The sequence below is a fragment of the Bombus vosnesenskii genome, unplaced genomic scaffold, assembly GCF_011952255.1.
Source record: "Bombus vosnesenskii isolate JDL3184/JDL3185 unplaced genomic scaffold, Bvos_JDL3184-5_v1.1 scf7180000013286, whole genome shotgun sequence".
Lineage (NCBI taxonomy): Eukaryota > Metazoa > Arthropoda > Insecta > Hymenoptera > Apidae > Bombus > Bombus vosnesenskii.
Window position 1 is genome coordinate 1,179,736 of NW_022882939.1, and position 19,413 is coordinate 1,199,148.

General features: G+C 33.2%; 2 protein-coding genes across 2 annotated transcripts; one reads left to right on the forward strand and one right to left on the reverse strand.

Annotated features, from left to right (window-relative positions):
• Positions 1-14,510: 14,510 nt before the first annotated feature.
• LOC117232340 (2,3-dehydroadipyl-CoA hydratase-like) lies at positions 14,511-16,311 on the reverse strand. Its single transcript, XM_033491674.1, has 4 exons — positions 16,059-16,311; positions 15,698-15,951; positions 15,325-15,619; positions 14,511-15,235 (listed from the first exon to the last, which is right to left on the reverse strand). The coding sequence occupies exons 1-4, from the start codon at positions 16,171-16,173 to the stop codon at positions 14,958-14,960; spliced, it is 942 nt and encodes a 313-aa protein (XP_033347565.1). The 5' UTR covers positions 16,174-16,311; the 3' UTR covers positions 14,511-14,957.
• Positions 16,312-16,392: 81 nt separating this feature from the next.
• LOC117232339 (exocyst complex component 3) lies at positions 16,393-18,969 on the forward strand. The gene has a single exon (XM_033491673.1). It carries the CDS (start codon positions 16,547-16,549, stop codon positions 18,803-18,805), a length of 2,259 nt encoding a protein of 752 aa, XP_033347564.1. The 5' UTR covers positions 16,393-16,546; the 3' UTR covers positions 18,806-18,969.
• The last annotated feature ends 444 nt before the right edge of the window (positions 18,970-19,413 follow it).

Consider the following 19,413-nt stretch of genomic DNA (forward strand, 5'->3'; position numbering starts at 1 on the left):
ACGAGAACGAGAACTATCGCGGATCGATCCTCTTTCATTCGTTTCATTATACGTATGCATAATACGTATATTAAATATTAGAAAATTTGTAAATAAAACTATCAACGTAATCGTAATTCGATCACGGATTTATCTCTTCAGAGAAATAGAGATATCTGAATGTTCAATGTTCTTTGATAAATTTCTTAATAAAAATATCCGAAGGTGTTTTATTTTGATAATAAAAAAGTTTTAAATATTTATCGAAAGGAAAAAATAAATGAGGAGTTTAAATCAATCGTAATTCGATCGTGGATTTATCTCTTCAGAGAAATAGAGATACCTGAATGTTCAATGTTCTTTGATAAATTTCTTAATGAAAATATCCGGAGGTGTTTTATTTTGATAATAAAAAAGTTTTAAATATTTATCGAAAGGAAAAAATAAATGAGGAGTTTAAATCAATCGTAATTCGATCGTGGATTTATCTCTTCAGAGAAATAGAGATACCTGAATGTTCAATGTTCTTTGATAAATTTCTTAATGAAAATATCCGGAGGTGTTTTATTTTGATAATAAAAAAGTTTTAAATATTTATCGAAAGGAAAAAATAAATGAGGAGTTTAAATCAATCGTAATTCGATCGTGGATTTATCTCTTCAGAGAAATAGAGATACCTGAATGTTCAATGTTCTTTGATAAATCTCTTAATGAAAATATCCGGAGGTGTTTTATTTTGATAATAAAAAAGGTTTAAATATTTATCGAAAGGAAAAAATAAATGTAGGATTTAAATCAATGGTGGTAATTCCATCGTGGATTTAGATATTCAATAGCTGCTAGATATTCAAAATGGAAATATCTAAATGTTTCATATTCCTCGATGGATTTCTCGATAACAATGTGTGAAAATATTTTATTTCGATAATACGAAATAAAATCAAACTAAATATTGAATTTAAAAAATATAAGCTCAGTGATATCGCGAGTTCTTCTGTCAATAGGAAACCACGCTTGTATTTCACAGCGTATACCCACGATACCGGTATTTTTTCGTCGTCGTTATCGTTAGCCTTTGGAACCCAATACACCCACGTGCTCACCTTTTTTTCACGTTCGTCATGAACGCGTAGGTGAGAATCGTGGTGCAGGCGATAGCGAACGATATTATTGCTTCAGCCGTTTCATTTTATAATAATCGGCTAAAACGAGCGCAACGTGCCCGGCAGCTCGGTCATAAATTTCGTTTAGCCTCCTTTCCATAAAACAGACTAGCGGCGAAGCTTCATGAATGCATAGAATAAAATGCTGTCTACTCTTCGTATTCTGAAACATCCCTCTGGTTCATCATAAATAATTTTATTGACAATTGTATAGACCGCGGATACTTATACATTTATGAGAAATATAAAAATGCAAAAATGAACAGGTCGCATAAATATGAAAATCACAGGGGCGAAATACGATAATTATATTTTTGTCCGTCTTTGTACTTTAATGCCACGTTCTGATTAAACAACAGGACTTCGGTTTCGATAATTTTTCGATTGTTCTCGCAAGAGGCTGGCGCAGCATATGTTTTAGCTCTAAAGAAAATACATAAAAAGTCAATATGTACATATAACGTCGATCGATCGAGGAAATAACAGATTTAAAAATTGCTTTTTTGGTTTATTACGTTTATTACGTTCGTACGATTTCTCATCTTTCACCTGCGTAATAATTTTCTCTGGATTCTAGTTTCATCGCTTTAGTTATGTTCATAAAAATATCAGTTTGCATGAACGTCCTATTAACGATCGTAAAAATTTCCATATACTTGCGGGCATCGAGATTATCTTTTTTAGTATTTAGATCTTTTTTAATATCTCAAAAATTCGAGTATTTCTGTCGGAGGACAAGCGGAGGATACGACATTTCTAAAATTCATTCGATCTCCCAACTGCAATCATTTTATAATATTTCATGGACATTAAAATGTAGAATTCAATTTTCAATTATTGTTCCATTGTCATCGTGCAATTTGTTTCAAAAACGATGAACATGTTATTGTTACGGAAGGTGTGTCGTATGGAAAGAGGAAAACCGTATATGTCGTTCGATAAACCAGGAATCAATCGAACAGCTGTTAGAAACGGTCGTCCAAAGTCTCCGAAATGTCCAGACCTAGAGCGAGACGCCTCGAGTCACGTAACAGCCTACATTTTATTTCACTGCACTTTTACTTTGCGACTGTACACGCGGTTCGGCCTTGCTGCGACCTGAATACCTCGGTTCGCCATCGTTGGAATCCTTCGCGTTGCTGCTCGATTTCGATTTATTAGGAGAGTACGTCTTCCGCGATGTGGCAACCACAAAATCAAAAATTCCTAACCAGACGCTCGAAACTTAAGCTAAATTAAAAAAAAAAAAAAAAGGTTAAACAAAGCGGTAAGAGGAAACGATGAAATATTTCAACGAAAGTAAAAAGATTTTTTTACGAAAAGATGAATTTCCGAGGACGAAACGATTATTATGATTAATGACAAAGATGTTGAGCGTAACATTTGCAACAACTTAGTGTAGAACATCAAGATGGTGTGTCAGAATGCATTCTCAGAGACGTGAATTAATTTCGTGCTACTGTTCCGCTGTAACCGAGCGACGTTTGTAGTTTAACACGTATTGATGAAACCGTAAAGCAATTAGTATAGTCAACCCTTTCATGATTAATAACAAGGACAATACGTACGCTATGAGTATACCCCGGATGTCCACATATTTTTATACTTTTATCAACGTAACTAAAAAAATGTAATTCCAAATAGGAATTTGTCTCATTCGCCAGATATTACAGAGATAATATACTTTATTTTGTACATGTTATATATTTTTGCTTGCTATATGCATTCTCTGGATTTCTGCGCTCTTAAATTTCCCAAAAATGACTTTTAGAAAAATTCCTGGATTATTACACTTTTTTTCTGTCACTATAGAAATCTGCTGAGACATGTAAGTAACGCTCCTATTATAAATAAAATATTACAATAATACATCATCGTAGAAGAAGAAACTTGTTACGATATTACGTAGAAAGAATGGAATTTCCACAAGCCGATATTTTTTTAAAAAATCTACTGCATAATGGTTCGTTTAAATTTATCGCGTATTTTATCAGTTCTACGACATGAATCTTCGCGTTGATCGTTATTGTCCCTTATTAGATCTAATTAGTACTTCACCACCCACATTCCCGTTTATTTTACAAGATAATTTATACTACGATGCAACGGGCTCGTACTGGAATGTAATTATATGAAGTATGCATTAACATTACTATGCGAAATGTTCGATCAAGCTTCGCATACCACGATTAATTCAGATAATGAGAATTTCGCTGCGCAGGAACAGTTCGTACATTCAGACCAAAATGTAACATCGATTTAATACGCCAAATTTAGCGACGAGAAGCCTCTACGTTGTTTTATCATTTTTGTTATATCGTTTACACAACTTTATGAAGCGCAATAACACCGGAATCGATTTTAATTCACCAGATACGATTTAGTTTCATTCGCGAGATTAAACATTTCGACGAAGCGTTACATACTCGTTTAACTATCGCTTGAGTTTCCCACGTTGTTCCTTAGAAAACGGTAGAAACAGTGGAAAAACAAGCTTTCTCAAAGTTGTACTGTGCACGCTCGAGATAACATTTGTACGATTTCTAAGAGAAGATCTTTGTAATCTCGTGAAACGATAATTAAAAAGAGGTCTCTAGATTTCAGAGTGCACCAAATAATCCAGAATACTCGTACGATTTAGTTAAGTCTAACTCTGTCCAAATCCTTTCGAGAATTTACTAAAACTATAGAAAACTCGTCAAGCTATAAAATATAATATTTATAATTATTTATAATCATTATTTAACTTCGAATGACACCCGGTTACATCTTCCTTTACATTTTACGTTTTACTTTTTATCCAATCGATTTTACAACCTAATTGTCATATAGTAGAGAATATGGTAACTTGATTTCTTCGAAGACAGGCAAGAAACCGCGGTCACATGAAAACTTCACACGCCATTGCGTATTAACCTACGAAAAAAAGAAGAAGAGAAGAAAAAAAAAAGAGAAGAGAACTAGCTCAATCGGGTTTTGCTTCGAGCGAAACTCTCGCAGGCCCAGACGATCGACTCGCGAAATTCAATATCATGCAAATGGAACATCCCGTTGCCGAAGTTTCCGCGGAAAATCTGTTCCTGTCCGCGGTGCTCGGCCACTCCCTGTTTATATTAGTCGCGCGTGCGTCTGCGTTAGAGACGCGCTTTGCATACGGCCGTAGAAACGGATAAAGGACGACTCCGTGGTCAGGTAGCTCGCGAGATGCAGCCGAGGAATCGAGTTCAAGGACCTTGCTTTTCCGGAATAGAATGCAAGCCGCGCGTACTGTTTATGTGTATTACCAAGCGGCTGGATGCGCAGCTCTTAACGGCTCCAATCTACAGTCTGTACTCAGGAAATGCATTTTCGAAGAACGTTTCTTCTTGGCACGACGTAAGGACGAAAGGGTGGGGATCCTTTTCTCTTGTCAAGATTCGCGAGCTTTACGAGCGCGGGAAATTGAAAGCGTTATTCTCGAAAGGATTTGAACACGTTGCTTTATTATATTTTGTATTACTTTCTCGTACGTTTGGCGGCCAATGGTTTCAGTTTTCAGAAAAAGTTTGGTTGATTTAAAACTATGGAATTGCTGTAATAAAAAAAAGAATATATTTCATACACTCGATAAGAATTGTAAGGGAAATAATTTTTTGAAAATTCTTGAATTATATACCGAAATTTGGATGCATTTAATGCTTCATAGTTTCGTATTACGGTGAAATTCGCTTATCATAATCAGTGTGAAACTTATAATTCTTTTTTGGATAAGAATAACCGACTGATCGGACTATGAAGAGGATCGAAAATTGTCATTATTGAATTCAATCTACTACAAACGATCACGACACTTGTACGATTTATATCTATCGCAGACGCTTAATACCACATTACACATTTATGCTACATTTCGTGTAAACAATTGCTTTTTGCAAACAATATGAGATTTATTTTGTAAAACTTATCAAGTGTTTTCTGTCGTTTGTTTGCGTATTATTAGCCGCTGAATATCATTCTGGCAGTCACAATGCTCCTTCAAAATTTGTTTGTTCCGTTTGTGATACGTAAAAGATAATTGATATGCTTCGGTTAAAAGTAAGTTTTGATGAAAAGATCCATTTAGTACGAATTTCCTGACAATTCTATTCGTTTCTTCTCAAATGTAAAAATCATCCTTTTAAGTTTCACGTGTGACTCGTGTAGTTTCTACATATCTATACGTATTCTATAATTACGGACGATATACGATCTTGAAACTTTCGAGCACGAGGACCGAATATTCTCCGTGCTTCGTTTCGTGAGTGTATTTCCTAGCATTGTTACATAACTAGCTGCAATCACGATCCTTAATTCTTATTTGTAAATTATAAATTATTTTACCGACGATAATTCGACGGCTCTTCGTACGATGCGATTATACAAACGTTCTTTATTCATAAGAAACGTACCTTAAGAAACGTACGACACTTTACTAGATACAAAATTCCATGCCAATTCACTTTAATAAGTCATCCAACGCAATTATAGATCTATCTTGGCTATTGAGTGAGAGAAATATCGAAACATTAGAAATGATTAATTTCTAAATGACGACACCTACGCATATTTCATTTCAATAGTAAGAATTTGAAATTTATCTACGAGAGAGCCAAAAATACTAAATATACTAGAAAATTCATAAACAAGAAGATTAGATCGATCGTAGGTAATACAATGATGGATTTATATCTTCGAAGAAGTAAAAATATCTAAACGTTCCAAATTCTTTGATTAATTTCCAGATTATGGCATGCAGAGTGTATCTTATTTCGATAAGAAGAATTTTAAATATTTAACAAAATAGAAAGAATATTGGATTAAAAATGTCGAAAATTCGCGAATAAGAACACGCGAAATCAACTAGCGGATTTTCGTTCTCTTACGAGAAGATTAGATGGAGAAATTCAATTTACCGAACACTCGGCTCAATTGCTTTCGTGTTCCGTGAAATTTTCCAGAAATTGCGCGTGTAATTTCGAGAATCAGTAAATTCAATTGGCCCCGATTTCATAGAGTCACGCGGTTTCCGTGAACACGTGAATTTTTGAATATTCTCGTTTAGGTCAATTTCAGATCGATGCTTCTTGACAAACCTGAACTTGACAAACTCGAACACGTAATTTCGGGACCGATATTTTTCGTTCAACGACGTGCACGACGTGTCATCACGAGCAGCGCTTCGCGCGTAATCACGCGGGATTATGCAATGGTTTATGCGCGTTTTCGTGGACGAGAACGAGTCACGGAAGAGTTTGCAAACGTTAACGCGAGATTCTCCCAACGTTTTCACCGCGAGGTACGCGAGATCGACGACCGGATAAATTTCCACGCATATGCATTTACAGCAGCTCGCAAAAGTATTGGAACATTTACACACTTTATGAATATATTACGTGCGTTGCATAGAAGACTTTGAAACTTCGTTAACACTGTAATGAGAGCCAGCTGTCACGGTTATATCGATAAAGTTCGAAACGAATCTGAGAATGCGTGAAGAAGATACGAAATATTTTGCGCAAACGTATATTTCGTAGAAATCGTAGAAATATTAAAACATTCGGTTGTTCGTTGTATTAACAAGCAGACAACTGATTTTTATGCAAATTCGCATGTTTGGGAATATCATTAAAAAAAGTAGAACCTTGCTAGGAAATTGTTTTATCTACTAACTATTATTAAAGTAAAGAAAACTATTATAAAGACATTACATTATCGATGGAATATTGATATGGAGATATTAATGGAAAAGGTAATGAACATACGGCGACATAATCTGATACTTGATATTCGTTGAGTGAATTGCCGATAGCGTAAGAAAAGTATAAGATTGACGAAGATATCATAAATCAGATTACAATCATTTCACGGCCTGGCATGGAAGTCTAACGGGAAAATTGGCAGTCGCGTCCGCTAATTTATGCGCTCTTAATTCTTTTAATTCTGACAAAAATTCACTCGAAGATATTCGTGGAATCATGCGTAATTACAGATAGCGAAGACAGTTGTTGCTTATCTAAATGTGCTACGTCAGACGACGATGACGTAAACGAGATTACGCTCTGGTTATTTATATATCTTTTCATAATATCTACATTCTGCGCGATCTTCCACATTCAAATTTTCTATAAACGCGTACAAACCCGCGGTCTAGTAAGTAAGTCAATGATAAACAAATATCATGTAGAGGAATGCCGAACTACATCCTGTTGGAGGAGACCAAAAGCGAGGAGATCGTGAACAGGGCACTGAAGAGGGCGATCAGGTATGAGGAGAAGGCAAGGAGATCGGATAAGAAGCCAGTGAAGCAATGTTTTCGGAAACTGGACAGCAAGAGAGAAACAGAGCTAAAGAACAGGTGGGAAAAAGGAAGATAGGAGGCAATGTGGAGACTAAGAAGAGCCGGTGGAGGGGAACAGGTAGAAGGAAAGGATGAGAGGAAGAGAGAGAGGGAAAAAGAGAAAAAGATAGAGAGGTCAAGGTACAACCCCGCATACAAGAAGATAAGGACGGAGGGCTTGCCGCGTCACCTGAGAGAGAGAGAGAGAGAGAGAGGAGGAAGAAAAAGGAAAGATGCATCATAACAAGATTCAGATGTGGAAATGAGAGCAGGGGCGAACAACACTGGAGGGAAAGAGAGGAGCGGCTATATAGAATATACGAGGAGAAGGAAGAGACGATGGAGTGAAAAAAAAAAGATAGGAAAAGATAAAGTCGGATAAGATAGGTTAAATTAGCTACGGTAAGAACTAGAGATAGGATAAGTGTCATAGTGTGAAAGATAAAATGGTATTGTTGTTTTGTGTAGAGATTATGGGGCTGATAGGTGGAAGCTGTTCAAAGCCAAAAGGCAAGTATTGAATAAATAAATAAGAAGTAAATATGACGTAAGTCGGAAGTCACTCTAAACCGAAAGAATTACAACAAATAGATATAACAAATTCGCTCGGCAATCTATTAATAATAACGCTGCACATTCGGTAAAATTATCCTTAACAATTATTATATATCTAAAATCACTATCTATGCTGTATACTCAGTTTTTACTAGATGCAAGTTTACAGCAAATATATTGCAACTTCTTTGGCTATTCATACATTTTCAGATTGGTTTCTTTGATCGATATTATCATGACAGTCGTATCTCATTGTAGTCCCAATGAAATTTCAAAATATTTTATAAAATACGTATAATAGGGTATGGAAATACTCGTAGAAATCTTTTATGAATATATTATATGTGTTATACAGAGAAGGTAGTGAATATACGAGCAAAATCTAGCAAGAAAACTTGCCATTCAACTTAATAATAAATATTCAAGTCTCCATATAGATTCGTATTTTACGAATATCATTGGATTCTTATATTTTTCAATAAAAAGAAAATTATGAGGGAGAATCGAAACAACGAGAATACTTTTCAACGAGAACCAGTTTTCCAAAGTTTGAAATCAAAACTCCTCGTTCGGATAAATACTGAAAACTCGAGATCCGGATTGCGAACAAAACTCAATCGAGTTTGACAGAGAAATGGGCATCGATCGACGCTCGTAGCTCTCGAACGGACAGTGTACGAGCCATTCACAGTGTCAAATTGCGTAAGGTTTAGCACAATTGTCGTCAAAACTTTTTTAAAGCACTCGAGTTCGTTGATATGGAACCAAACTTCATTTAATTCACATTAAAGTCCCTCAAATAATACTAAATAATTCTGATTCGCTTGGATCTATGTAGTCTAAATCTATAACCAAAATAGATCTTAATTTGCTCCAACTTACCCTAAAATTCCTCTGATCGACGATAAAGTCAATTAGAATAACGTAACTCGTTTCAACATTCCCAAGCCTGACGAAAAACGAACCAAAAATTTGCTTCAACTCGCTCTAAACCGTTCCAACTTGCTTCAATTCAGCTCCTTCTTGTTCCGGCTAATCCCGATTCCCTGAAACTCAATCTAACTTGAACCAACACGTTGTAGTTTACTTTATCTCGATCGCGATTCCCTCAACTTCTGGCAGACATCTTGCAGTAATTGAATATTTAACGAGACAATACCTTACGATTTGTCGTATATATGAATATAATACTGTCGTTTATATTGATTATGTTCTCTCGATCATCGCATATCATTATCATTTATAACGTTATTACATGAAAATTACGGGTGAAAAATATGGCATATAGTAGATACATTTTCATTGATTTTCTGTTTTAAAAATTAGAAGTAACAGAGTGGTCGTCAAAGTGATTAATTTGTGGTGTTTCATAATAATTTTATAGATATAAAACAATGCATTTTGGGGGACTTTAATGATTCTTCGCCAAATATATAAATAAGATTTTGCCTTCTGCCTTGAATTTTTTTCTTTTTTTTTTTTATATATATCTTTTATTGTAATTTCTTCGGTACAAGTCTTATATTACTTTATATTAGTATTATAATATTATTTTATGAAAATTAAAAACTATGCAAACTACTAGGTTCAAAGATGTAAGTCTCTTAGAAATAGCTGATAAGTAAAAAAAATTTTGCGGAGGTCAAGCAGTATTTTAATACTATGAAGAGCAATATTTTTGAAATTTTGAAGAGTATCAGGAAATACGTGTCTAGCTTCAAAAACCAAATAAAAGGACGATACCTGTAACATGAGATTCGTCGACAGAGTATTGAATTTTGAAATTCGATAAATTTCTGTAAAAAATGAGATGTTTCAGTTATCGTGTTTTCGCTTTATAGTCTTCATACGTTATTATTATATTGTAATATTTTTCAAAATGTAACATTTATCGAACGTGAATAAAAATCGATAAAGGCAGACATTAAAATGCAAAGAAAAGTCTTCATCCGGGAAAATAACGCGATACGATCACCATGAATAGCCATGACATTCCGATCGATTCGTTCGCAGCGTGTCGTGTGCATTTAAAACTTCATAAAAGCAAATAGTCGCCTTTCCGGAAAACGACTGCATTCCGACAGCAATCAAAGATACAAGTAAAACTACCGGAACGAAACGCAACTAACCCAACTCTCGTTATAACAGCGATACAACATGTATAACATCCACTAATGAATAATAATTTGTATGCGAATACCGCGTGTTATTTCGCTGCACGCGGTTGTAACCAATAATTAGTTAATCAACTGGAGTTAATAATCGGGAATTAATTCACCGATCATTCTGCACTTAAATGATATTGAATGCGTCGTTGATGGAAAACTTTTTTCGGAAGTTCTTCGATAGACATTCTCGATCACTACAACACTATCAATAAGTTAAAATATTATTCTCGTTGCAAATAAAAGTATACGTAGAATTAGGAAACACCGTTTATGTAAAAATTTCGAAAAAATCAGAAAACTTCACCGTTCCTATCCATGCATCGTTCAAAGAGCTCGATGAATGTTGCAAAATGATTGATTCAAACCGATACTCGCATCCAAACAAATTCATCATCGATTTAAACTTAGTACATAAAAGTATCCAAAATTAAAATAATTTAAGACCAAAGCAAATCTCTATCTACATTGCCTCTCTAATTGTGTTCATAAAAATATAAATTTGCGTAGTCATTATATGAGAAAAACAATCATTCACATCTTTAAAAACAAATCAAATATTTCTCAGTGGTATCACCTTGAAATCAAGAGTGGGATATTCTCCGCGTTAAAACACCTTCCAACAGGCCCTGTAGCAGCAGCAGCGATCGTTTCTACCTTCCTCCAACTAACTCTCCTCCGGTTATCGATTCGTCGGCTGTGAAACGCGGCATAAATTCGCTAGCCGGTCATAGAAGCGGCCTGTCGATCCAACAGGATGTGTCCAGGCGCTGAAACAGCCGTGGTAAATTTCACAGATACCGGCAGAACGGACGATCCTGTTTGCACGCGCGAAGAAGAAAAATATTCGTCGTCTGGTAAAGCGGGACAACGATGTAACCTGTTGCTGGACGAGGAACGAGGAGTCACTTTATGTCCATCCACCTCGTAAAACGTAATGGTTAAGTGGCATGCAGATACGATCAGCGCCGGCTAGAGAATGGACAGGTACCGAGCGTACAAAGGAGCTGAAGTGACCGCCGCGAACCATGAGCGCCTTTTTTTCAGCGTATGCACATGAAAATTGCACGGTTCAACTCCGTTTTCCCGTGGCGAGCTTGGTGGAAGGCAGCTTTAGACAGGTTGTTTAAGCTTCGTTATTTTATTGAGCTGCAAAAAGGCTAGGGATAAGTACAGTGGCTGACGAAAGTATTCGAACAGAAAGCTTTTATGAATACGTTATATGCCCTATACGAAACTTTTTGAAATTCTATTGACACTGTAACGTAACACGACTGTGATGATTAGACCACGAATTCACATTTTTAAGAATATAATTAAAAAGAAATAGAACTGAAGTAGAATGATACTTTGAATGTTTTATATATTTTTGCACATTATACACTTTCTGTGCATTTTTACATTTTTTATTCTCCCATAAATGCGTAAAAATCTGTAGTCTAATCATGTTCATATTTGTCAAATTTGAAACCGATCCGAAAATGTATGTATTTATTGAAAATATAATACAATAAGTGTTAGAAATGAGCTCACTGAGCATAAAAGCTTATTAACATAACGAAGAATTGTGTAAATACTTTTATTATGTTTGCGAAATATATACTTACACTAAACATCGTATAGTTTCTATGTACGTTTTCAAATTTGTTTCAAATTTCAGCGATATAATCGCAATAGTGGAATCTCATTACAACGTTAATGAAATTTCAAAATGCTTTGTATAACGCATATAATATATTTGTGAAAAGTTTCTGTAGGTGTTTAAATATCTACGAAAGAATCTAAAATTTCCAAAATATAAGGTTGTAACTTATAATCCTCCAGTTTTCTCCATTTATATAATAAATATAGAAGCAGGGTAAATTTATGTTACAATCTAATAATAATAATATATTTATATAATCATATAAATGAGGAAACGTAAAATAAGTAATAAAAGATAGAAACTATTAGGAACATTAAAAATATGTACGATTTTCACACCTCGCTTCCTCGTGAAGAACATGAACGCATCGATTCGCCTCTCCCAACGAAGGCAACTTTTGTTTCACGAGTTCGTCAGCAACAATAACACACCGTAGAATCGACTGGTGATTCGTGAAAGGCTCTGGCATCATCCTCTCAAATGCCACGTACACGACAAGTTTAATCAGAAAGAAGATCCTGGGAACCGCCCTTTTATCCTTTGCACATTTCTTCCTTGTCTTGTCTGCTTATTATTATCATTTGCAAATATACATTGAAAATGCTTGTTCCACCCCTTTTTCACAAATACTACTTAACATTTATTCTGTTAAAATTGAGAAAAATTTTAGACAAAATGAAGTTTACACTCAATTCTCATAAAACTTAAATTTGTTAAAATGAAACTGAATAAAGTAGAAAATAAAAAATACAATAAAATATGAATTATTAAAATTTTATTTTCTCGATAAAGTATTCTCGTGGGACTTGTTATCTTTTTCTCCTTACCCATCAAGTAATAACTCCCATCAAATAATACTCAATCAAATAATAATTCCTGAATCTTACAATCCATCATATTACAAGACAAAGAACTATATAAAGAATATTTTAAATTACTCAAATAAATTAAAGCTTATACCTCAAATTCTCCAGTATAACTCCAACTTGCAATTATGTACACTTTTCTTCCTTATACGTATGTATGTACAGATCTCACCGAGCTGACATTTCTCCAATTATTTCTTTTGTAATTGATACTTGAAGTCTTTATCTGGACTGTATGCTTTCTATTTCTTGTAAAAACATAACAATTATAATAAATTGCTTAATAATATGTACATACATACACGACAATTGGTCAAATATTAATTACTAATATTATTAATATCATAATTATTAATCATTAATAAAATTGCTGCAATTCTTCAAATATTAATTACTTTCTTCAGTTAAATCTCAAAATCGAATATCCTAACGCGTATCTAACGAAAGGAAAACGTAACCAATCGATAAAAAAAGTTAGAGAAGAAAAGCAAATCCTAGGAAAAGACGATCGGAGATGATCGCGTAGATTTAAGTACGCGCAACATTCACCAGGTCGTGCAAGGAGGAAGGCACTTGGTGGGGAAGGCCTTCTGGTTACCAAGGGGACTCTCGTCCTGACTCCTGGTTACAAGAAGGAGGAGGAGGAGGGATATGAACGATTGCGCAACAATGCACCGCCACCTGCACTCGTTTCGTCACACAGCTTTAACCGGCTCGATGGTGGTTGGCCGGCTCGCATTACTTTCGCCAATTAAACCTATGGACGGTCGTTGTTCAACTTGAATATGAAATTCCACGATTATTTGAAATTCCAGCCGAATGAACGCGTCGACGACCGCCCGGAGGAAATCTGCGACCCATCATTGACGGCATGTCCAATACACATATTGTTACGTCGATGCACCAGCTTTAGTATAGATGACGAAAAATATTATGAACGAATTGAATCCAATGATCTCTATGTCGATTCCTTTGCCGATTCTGTGATTATGTTATTATAATAGCAAACATTTTAAGCAAACGTATATTTAATAAAAAAATATAGTACACAGCATCTTAAACAAATAATAAAGATTAAAAATGGTCCTACTGAATATTGAGACTTATTAATGTGATAAATAATTGACCGTTTAGATACTTATGTGATCGTAAAATGTATACTTGCACAGAATATCTTCTATGTAATTTTCGGATTTGTTCCAAATTTCGAGCTACTATATATTATAAATAAATTGATCGTATGATTTACTATCAAATTTGAAAATTCAATGCAAGAACTGTATACCAATGAAATATCGAATGACTTTCGATTATTTTAACCTTGTATCTTTCGCGAAGAGAATGCGTAGAACAAATTTGATCAAGCCAATTTGTTAATTTCCTTTTCCATTATTTATACCTTAATATTCCGAAATTTACTAAATGCAAAGTTGATAATATTGACAATCGTAACATGATGTCGATTATACGAATCAAATATTCTAGTAATAATATTTTCATTAAATAATGTTCGTTAAATGAATACTATATCGTGTATATTTATTTCACAGTACCTGTTACTAATAATGAGGAAAATACACAATTGGAGGAAGCAGATAAAGAAATTTTAATAAATATTAATTGTCCACTTAAGTTAATATTGAATTATATTCGAGATATAATAGGATTAGATGGTACAAGTGAGTAGGTTATATTCTAACTTTCTTGTATTTACTTTTTTAATGAATATATTAAAGCACATTTTTAGCTGAATTTGATTTATGTGATGAAATTAACTGCCAATTAAGGAAAGTTTCCATTTTTGAACCATACATATCTGGTTTTGATGTTTTTGAAGTGGATTTAACATATCTAATAGTTACATTTGAACGTAAGTTTTTAATATTATGTGAAATATTATTTTCAATGAATATTATTTACACAGGAGATATAAATGGTCAAATGATTAATATAACACCACTCCTTACTGGAAAAGCAGCAAGAAGATGCACTGATATACTATTAAAATCTCATGCCTTGCTTAAGAAAAATTTATCTGCTAAATCTTCTTTAAAGAAAGGGAGTATTACACACAAAATAACGTGATTGTATTCATAGTAAAGGAGTTTAATCATAGTAGAAAATTTAGATACATTTTAAATGTATATTACATAACAGTTATATGAGATTTTGTATCATTTGTTCCTATGCATATAGCAGTCTTTAGGAATAAGTACTTTTATATGATCTTTATAAAAGATCTTTATCAAATTCCTCAAACTTAGTTTCTACTTTTGTAATATTATAAAATTTTCCATGTTTTCCTAATCCTTCTGTAACAAACCTTTTTGCTCCTGCAACTCCTTCTTCAAATAGTAAATGAGATGCATTATCTTTCTCAAATTGTATAGCTTCTTCTAATTGTTTAGCAGAAAATGTTGCAAACTGTGCAGAAGCACGATCTGCAAGCAATGTTTTTTGCGGGAACTTCACAAATGATTTTGCCAAATTTAATGTAGTGCCTAACACTATAAGTAAAAAATTTTTAATTATATAATTTCACTATGTCTTTTGATGTATCTATACATATTATTTACTATTGCAAAATAAACTGCACCATTGCCAGTAGTTGTATAACGATTAATCAAACCACATGAATGTGCCTCTTTTGCTTGGATGTAACGACCAGTTAATATCAGTTCTATTGCTTTTGAATAACCAATTAAAGCAGGTAATCGGACAGTACCACCACATAATATAGGTATGCCAAACCGTCTATTTGTAAATCCTAATACTGCACCTTCTTCCATTACTCTGAGATCACACATTAAGGCAAGTTCGAAGCCTATTCCTAAACCATATCCACTTATAGCAGCAATTAAGGGTTTTTTACATAACTCAATTCTATTAGCCTATAAACATTTCATATCAGAAAAGTTAATATCCTAGTACTTACATAATCTACTTTACATTTCAGTTACTTAATTTACCAATGGCCCAAAGTGAGGTAAAACTTCCTCATTGTTTCCATCATATTGTGCAATTTCTTTAAGATCATAACCACTACAGAAATTCCCTCCTATACCATGAAGGATACCAACTAAAAAATTTTCATCATTTTCAAATTTATCTAATTCATCCAATAGTTCTTGTGCGGCAGCAACATTTAAAGCATTCTTCCTTTCTGGTCGGTTTATACCAATCATACAAATTTCTTCAAAATGATCTACCAAAATATTTTTTTCTGAAATAATGTACAAACATGATTATGCACTAAGAACATATATTTGCTCTATAGTTCGTAAAAACTAAAGTATTATATAATATCACGAATAAAAGTTATTTATTTACCCTTTTGTTCTACTTCATCTTTTACATTTACGCACGATTTGGAGGTTAAACATCTTATTGGATAGCGTCTGTAATGTAGGTTGATTATTCCTGATAATCTTTTTAAAAAATGCATTTGTAGTTTTGAATTGGACTTAAAATTCTATAAGTACTATGATGTCTTATTTTGATAGTATGACAGCGACAAACTTTTTTGACTTTCTTCAAATCCTTGTTTTTCATTGAACACAAACACATGAAAATACGACAGTGCGCATTTACAAAGCACTACAATGTTGAAAACACATTATATTAAAATTGACAAGATAGCTATCCAATATAAACGCATCTTAAGGTACATGCCTAACCAAGGTTTTATAAATGTCAAAATAATCTGCATGCTTTCCTTTAAATGAATCTATTTAAGTAAAAGTCGTTATTTCTAATTTTGTATAATTATCGGAAGGTGTAAAGTAAAATAATAGTTTATAAAATAAAACATTAACAAAATGGCTTTGAAAATGGAAGACTTGCAAAAATTGGAGGAAGAAGCAGAGGCAAAGGCAACAAAATATGGGTGTAATCTATTGCAACGACCAGGTCAATTGGAAAAAATTGATATGTACAAACGTAGAATAGCCCGGAAGAAAGCTTCTGTGGAAACTATGCTCAAAACTGCAATGCAAAGTCAATTAGATGGAGTTCGTGTAGGTTTTGAACAGCTTCAGAGTTCTTTAGAGAGTAGCGCTTCTATAAAACAGGATCTAAATGATATTGGCGAATTGTTCAGTAAAGTTCCAGAACTCAGTGCAAAATTGCAAGCTGTTCAAGAAGAGAATATGCGTCACTCTCAATATGTTACTGCCAAAGAAAATTTGAAACATACGTTTACTTTACCAGAAAGCGTTGAAATGACTAAACAGTGGATAAACCAGGGGAATCTACTGTATGCTCATCAGATTATTATGGATCTTGAAAATTCAAGAGATGATTTGTTGTATGAACTTCACAAACTTCCAAATCAGTCCCCAGCTGATACAGTTATGTTAAAAGCTTATTTAGAGGATGTTGAAATGCTTTCTCAACTAATGGAGAAACAAATTAGATTAGTATTAAGTCGTACATTAAACACAGTGAGAAAAGAACCTACTGTTATAGTCACAGCACTGAGAATTATAGAAAGAGAAGAAAAAGCAGATCATTTTGCTATTCAGAGACATAAACAAAGTGGATTTATGCCACCAGGAAGACCTAAAAAGTGGAAAGATATGGCAATGAAAGTTTTAGAAAAATCTGTAGCCAATAGAATTGAAGGAACGCATGTTGAGGAAAGAGTGGATAACAAAATGTGGTTAGTTAGGTATTTAGAGCTTACAAGACTCTTAATTTTGGAAGATTTGAGAGTTGCTAAAACTCTTTGTGAACCTTGTTTTCCACCTTGGTATAATATTGTAAGAACTTTTGTTAAAATGTATCATACAAGTTTATCGCAACATTTGAAGGACATAATTGCCAATGGCTTGGAAGGAAATGAATATGTATCTTTATTATCATGGATTATGAATACTTATACTGGCCCAGAATTAATGCAACATCCTGAATTAAAGATTGATACAAGTGATATAGGCCCTTTGTTGAGTCTTGAAATTATAAATGATCTGCAAGAGAAATATTTGAAGAATATGTGTCAAAATTATGAAGACTGGATGAAAAAGACTTTGGAAACTGAAAAAGTAGACTGGTGGAGTGGTGTATTACCAGAAGGAAGCACTCAAGAAACATACTATCACACAGCAGCACCTGTGATTATATTTCAAATGATTGATCAAAATCTCCAAGTTACAAAAACAATTAGCATTGAATTAACAGCACAGGCTATAGTCCTGTGCATTGAACAAGTAATTAAATATGGATTTATGTACAAACAAGCAATACTGGAATTTAAAAACAAACATTTTGAGGATAGAAGCCAAGTACCTTACTTTACGCATCATATGATTACAGTTGTTAATAATTGTTTACAATTTACAGAATTAGCACAGCAAATGAAACAGCTGTATTGGGTTTCTAATGCTAGTGGAGATGCTACTGTGAAATTCGAAAATTTGTTATCAAATTATCAACAATTACGAAATGAAGCAGCAGCAATATTACTAGAAGAATCTTTCTTAGATTTAGAATTACAATTTCAAGATTTAATTACTCCTAAATGGTTATCATCCCCTATCCCAGTAGAAACCATTTGTGTGACTTTAGAAGATTATTTTCAAGATTATAATCACCTGTGCCCAAAAAATTTTGAATATGTTATTACAGAGGCACAAAATCTCATTGCAAAACGTTACATTTCTGCAATGCTACAAAGAAAGATATCTTTAAAAACATATGATGAATGCTTAACATGTACATCAAAAATAATGACAGAAGCAGATAAATTAAAAAATTTCTTTGATAGAATAGCTCCAAAAGTAGGGAACTTTAATTCTCCTTTTGAAATAATCAAGCGACTAGCGGAGGTATTGCGTTGTGAAGATTCGGAAATTCTTTCTCTTGATTTACATTCTTTGGTTGAAAAATATCCAGATATGACTGAAGATCATTTAGTCAGATTATTGGGTCTCAGAGGTGATATTTCTCGCAGTGAAGCAAGAGAAAAGGTTTCATACATTTTAGAAGCTCAACGTAATCGTAAAGCTCCACAATCTACTGCACATAGCATATTTAAACAAATATATATACAGGATAGTTTTCTCAGTTGGAAGCCTTGAAATTCAAAAGCAATTTGCTATATTAAGTATTATTTTTCACATATCATCAATGAAGCTGATGTAAATGGTATATTGTACTTATGCATTAAAATAATATAAATATTCTAAATTTGTAATGACAAGAAGAATTATCGATTAATGTAAAAAAAATGTTATCATATTGTAAATAGTTCAATCAATTTCATTTTTCAATTAAATTTGATTTTATTTCTTAATTAAAGAGTAACTTATTATTGAAAACTGTAAATAAATATTGTATAATATATAATAATATATGTTAGGTTTATATGCACATGTTGCATGCATATAAATATATATACATACTTATATGTATATATTGCATTATTCATGCCTAAAATCTTTATTATTTACTTATTTGCAGCTTGAATATAATATAAATGATACAATAATCAATTCACTGCCTTAGTAACTGAATGAATGTATATATGTATATATATATTCACTTATATTTGTTTTGTATAATTGATTTGTATGAAATTATTCACATGAAACATAATGGAGTAAAAACAAAAATAATGTAAATATAATATAACATAAAAAACACAATTAAATACTATTTATTTAACATATGTTTCAAAAACATAATT

Coding starts and splice junctions, on each gene's coding strand:
- LOC117232340 (XM_033491674.1), bottom strand. CDS start 16,173: ATGCATTTTTTAAAAAGATTATCAGGAATAATCAACCTACATTACAGA. Junction 15,620..15,697: donor TACCTCACTTTGGGCCATTG/GTAAATTAAGTA, acceptor AAATGTTTATAG/GCTAATAGAATTGAGTTATG. Junction 15,236..15,324: donor TTATACAACTACTGGCAATG/GTGCAGTTTATT, acceptor TTTTACTTATAG/TGTTAGGCACTACATTAAAT.
- LOC117232339 (XM_033491673.1), top strand. CDS start 16,547: ATGGCTTTGAAAATGGAAGACTTGCAAAAATTGGAGGAAGAAGCAGAG.